The sequence below is a fragment of the Tasmannia lanceolata genome, unplaced genomic scaffold (assembly GCF_043159265.1).
Source record: "Tasmannia lanceolata isolate RefF3 unplaced genomic scaffold, GAP_Taslan_0.1 ptg000003l, whole genome shotgun sequence".
NCBI classification, from domain to species: Eukaryota; Viridiplantae; Streptophyta; class Magnoliopsida; order Canellales; family Winteraceae; genus Tasmannia; species Tasmannia lanceolata.
This window is the reverse complement of record NW_027518680.1, coordinates 54,389,941-54,394,093: the sequence shown is the minus strand read 5'-3', so window position 1 is coordinate 54,394,093 and position 4,153 is coordinate 54,389,941. Positions and strand designations below refer to the sequence as shown.

Below are 4,153 nucleotides of genomic sequence, written 5' to 3'. Positions count from 1 at the left end.
GGGTCCTGTCGTGGGAATAAGATATGATATGGAGAAACACCATTCAACACAAAAGACGAAAGACAATTTGCTAGAAAACAGGTAGTGAGGATGGCGTCAGACCAAAAGGATTTAGGGACTTGCATCTGAAATAGAAGTGTACGAGTTATCTCACAGCTTCGGCATATTCGTCCATAGGTCAAATCGGATCCACCAAAACTATTTTTATGCATATGGAACTCAACTCAATTCTTTCATATTAGTAAGAAGTCAATGAATTCGAAGGTAGCAAAGTGTAAGCCCAATGGTTTTTACCTTGGCATTCCCATCTTGTTTTGATGATTCCAATACACAAGTGATCATTTATCACTAATGTGTTTGTTTGTCTAAGTTGTAGATCATGATAAAGTAAGATCAAGGATGCTTGGATTGAAGGCCAAGAAGCCCACATTGGACCACTAATTGGAAGGCCAAAGTCATCAAGCAAGAAGTCATGAAGACTTGAAGACATAAAGAAATTCATATTGAAGACCATTTCTTGTCTTTTAGAATGTAATTGATCCAAACCTAGATTAGGTTTTTAGAGGCATAATTAAGTTAATCTCACACACCCTAAATAAACAAGTGATTGTATTTGTGTGTTCCAACACCTTGGAACCCTCATAGCAATCCCATCTTGGTTGAGAATTGGAAGCCCAAACAGAATTGAAAATCTGCTCTGCATAGGCTTCTCGGAACTCCGAGAGTTTTTCTCGGAACTCCGAGAATTATTCTCGGAACTCCGAGAAATGGTCCAGTAGACTATTTTCCAACTTCTGTGTATTCTCGGAACTCCGAGAATTTGCTCGGAACTCCGAGAAATATGCTCGGAACTCCGAGAACACTACAACGGTCGGATTTTGAGCCGTTGGGAATTTTCCAGAAATTACCGTAATGCCACTGAACGGTCATATTTTGTTTTTCCTATAAATATGGGTGTTCTAAACATTCAAACCATCAATCCTAACACTCTAAAATTTCATTTGAATATCCAAGAGTGAATCAAACTTCAATTGTGCCTCTCATCACCATCTTTAGGATTTGGATCATAGGCTCAAATTTGTACATCCATTTTGTAACCCTTGTGAGGGATTTTTCATTTGTTTCTTTCAACCTTCGAGTGTTGTATTAGGTCGAGTATTCGGAGAAGCGTAGCCTATTCTCCGTGGTGAGGATAGCCACCGAGGTTAAAGCTACCAGGGTGAGGATAGCCACCAAAGTTAAAGCTATTGTAATTGGCATTCGATCTTCGCCAAGGTTAAGAAGATCAAATAGTGAAGCCATCAACGGGTTTGGTTGGTGGAGTGGAGTAGGCCTCGGATTTGAGGACCGAACCACTTTAAATCTCGGGTGCACTCTTTCTATCTCTTTGCTCTTTTATTTGCATTGCACCATTAGATTTAACTTGTATGCTTGAATATTGATTCTTGATCTCTTAACTTTAAAATCGGTTTAAAGGTTTTAAAATTGGTAGATTCTAATTCTTAAAACAACCATATTCTCCCTCCTCATTGTGTTGCCATTCTAGTATAACTTGGGACCCCCCTACATCGGATTTTCACAAAGTTTCCTTTCAGCGACGCCATTTTGTTGTGACGTGTATGCACAGGAAGACTGATGGGTAATGCCATGAGAGGAAAGGTAGTCCTGAAAACCATTAGTAGATAAGACAAATTCAAGAGCATTGTCAGTACGAAGGCATTTAAGACTACAACCAAATTGATTTGTTATTTCAGCATAAAAATTTTTAAACGCAAAGAAGACTTGAGAACGATCTTTTAGTAAATACACACAGGTCATATGTGAAAAATCATCAATAAAGACTATAAAATATTTGAATCCATTATTTGATGCGACCCTAGAAGGTTCCCATACATCAGAATGCACTAGTTGAAATAGACTATCGACTCTACTAACGACTCGAGAAGGGAAAGACACTCTGTGATGCTTCCCGAGTTCACAAGACTGACACTGAAAGTGAGAAATAGAAGCGGGAACTAAAGATGTCTGCTGGAGATGCTGAAGTGATGGGTGGCCAAGTCGATAGTGCCACTGGAAGGCATCCACTGAACTATGTAAAGCTGTAGAAGAAGGACTGCAGTCAAGGTGGTAAAGTCCATCCACCTCACGACTCGATCCAATCGTCCTCCAAAGATCTTGAAAAACACAGTAAGAAGGATAAAATGAGATAGAGCAAGTAAGGTTTTTCGTAATTTGACTGACAGACCGTAAACTGTAGGGAGATAAGGCGAAGGACAAGTGGTCCCAATACCAGTAATGGGTATAGTGGAACCATCAGCTAATGGACTGGAAATCAGATGGAAATGTTTTAAAGATGAGAGTTGGGACGAGTTACCAGTCATATGATTTGAGGCTCCTGAGTCAATGATCCAGGATCATGAGCTAGAGAGTAAAGTCGTAGGTGAACTACCTGGCTGGGCGAAGCCTGCAGTGGCCTGGGAGGCACTCTGTCGAAAATGTTGTAATTCCTCATAATCTGCCCTCGTAAAGGTGAATAGATCATCAGTAGAACTAGAGCCGGAGGCAGGAGGAGCTGTGTCAGACTGGCCAGGAGTGGTAAGATGTGTTGAACATGGCGGTCGAAGCTCTGGATGTAGTGTGTAGCAAGTCTCAATCATGTGGCCATCACGTTGACAGTAAGTACAATAAGGACGTCCATGCCCACTCCCAACACGGCCACCACGACCACGAGCACGGGAAAACGAACCACCACCCTTGAGAGGTCGAGTACCACTACCATCATCATATGCTGCGAGAGCAGAACTATCATAGGTGGGTCTGGAAGGAGTCTCTCCAAGGCACTGCTGAGCGCGAGAGTAGGCCTCGTGCAACGACAGAATCCGGCCAGACCCGAGAATCTGATGACGCAGGTGAGTAAACTCAGGACCAAGGCTCTCTAGGTAGTGCGCAACTCGAATGTGTTCCCGTTGACGGCGAAGAACATTAACATCAGAAGTAAGGGGTAGGAAGACGTCAAGCTGCTGACACAAAGAGATGAACTGCCCATAGTGAGCCTCAAGGGACATGTCACCATGACGCAGACGCATCCACTTAGAGTAAGTGGAGTGGATACGGGTGAGGTTCTCAACTCTAGAGTAAGTCACAGCAGTGTGATCCCAGATCTCCTTCGCAGTCAGGAGGAGTATCATGGTAGAATAGATGGCAGGTGTCATACTCTGCCATATAAGCCTCCGAATCAACGCATCTTCCTGTTCCAAGCGAGTGTAAGAGGGATCCTTTGGCGAAGGAGGATCCTGACGAAGAAAACTGACTTTACCCCGTCCAAAGAGGTAAGTCTCTATAGCAACTGTCCAGGGTAAATAGTTGGTGCCATAGAACTTTGCAATGTTCAACTGTCGATAAGAATTTTTCACAGTTGCCAAAGGAGGATGAAACGAGGAAGAGGTAGCCGAGGATGTTGGAGTCGCACCGACATATGTGGTCATGCCAAGTGAGGGATCTACATTGACAGGAGGATCCATATGGACGGCAAGGGGCGAGAGAAATGAGAGATCAACAATGAACGGCTACAAAGAGAGGAAAGTAAAGAGATCGACGAACAACCAACTAATCAAGGAGATGGCTCATATCGCGGTCTCACGAGCCAAGGACCAAGATGGACCATAGAGAAGAGACCGTGAACCAGGAGATGAAGAGCAAAGAGGCTAATTTAGCACATGAAAGTGAAAGGTAAAAAGGTAGGGTTAGGTTTATTTAAGAATAAAAATTGGTGGTTTGGGTAGGGAAGTCCGAGATGGGAGAAATAAGGGATAGGGGGTGTTAGCCCATGGGTTCCCAAGGGTTCAACTAATCACATTTTCCTTGTTGTTTTGATGCTATCAAACATAAATTGATTAGTCTTTATGGACTAATGTGTTGCCTTGGAGTATTGTGCCTTAAACAAGAACTTCACATGTCATATCGCCATTACACAATACAACACAATACATGGCTTGAGGATAAATATGCACAAAGGAACTAAGTGAGCTTGCACACATTGGAGGAAACATCTTTGGAAAATGTCCAAGCATACAGCTCAAGTTGAGGATCACACAAGCATGCCTATCATATGCCAAGAGGAGCTTGAAGTTGAACAAAGTGTTGGTGACCTTCT

The 4,153-nt window shown here is 42.9% G+C and overlaps 1 protein-coding gene across 1 annotated transcript; it reads right to left on the bottom strand.

The window, feature by feature from the left end:
• Positions 1 to 1,563: 1,563 nt before the first annotated feature.
• On the bottom strand, positions 1,564 to 3,521 carry LOC143869939 (uncharacterized). Its single transcript, XM_077376480.1, has 2 exons — positions 2,450 to 3,521; positions 1,564 to 2,174 (listed from the first exon to the last, which is right to left on the bottom strand). The coding sequence occupies exons 1-2, from the start codon at positions 3,519 to 3,521 to the stop codon at positions 1,564 to 1,566; spliced, it is 1,683 nt and encodes a 560-aa protein (XP_077232595.1).
• Positions 3,522 to 4,153: the final 632 nt, after the last annotated feature.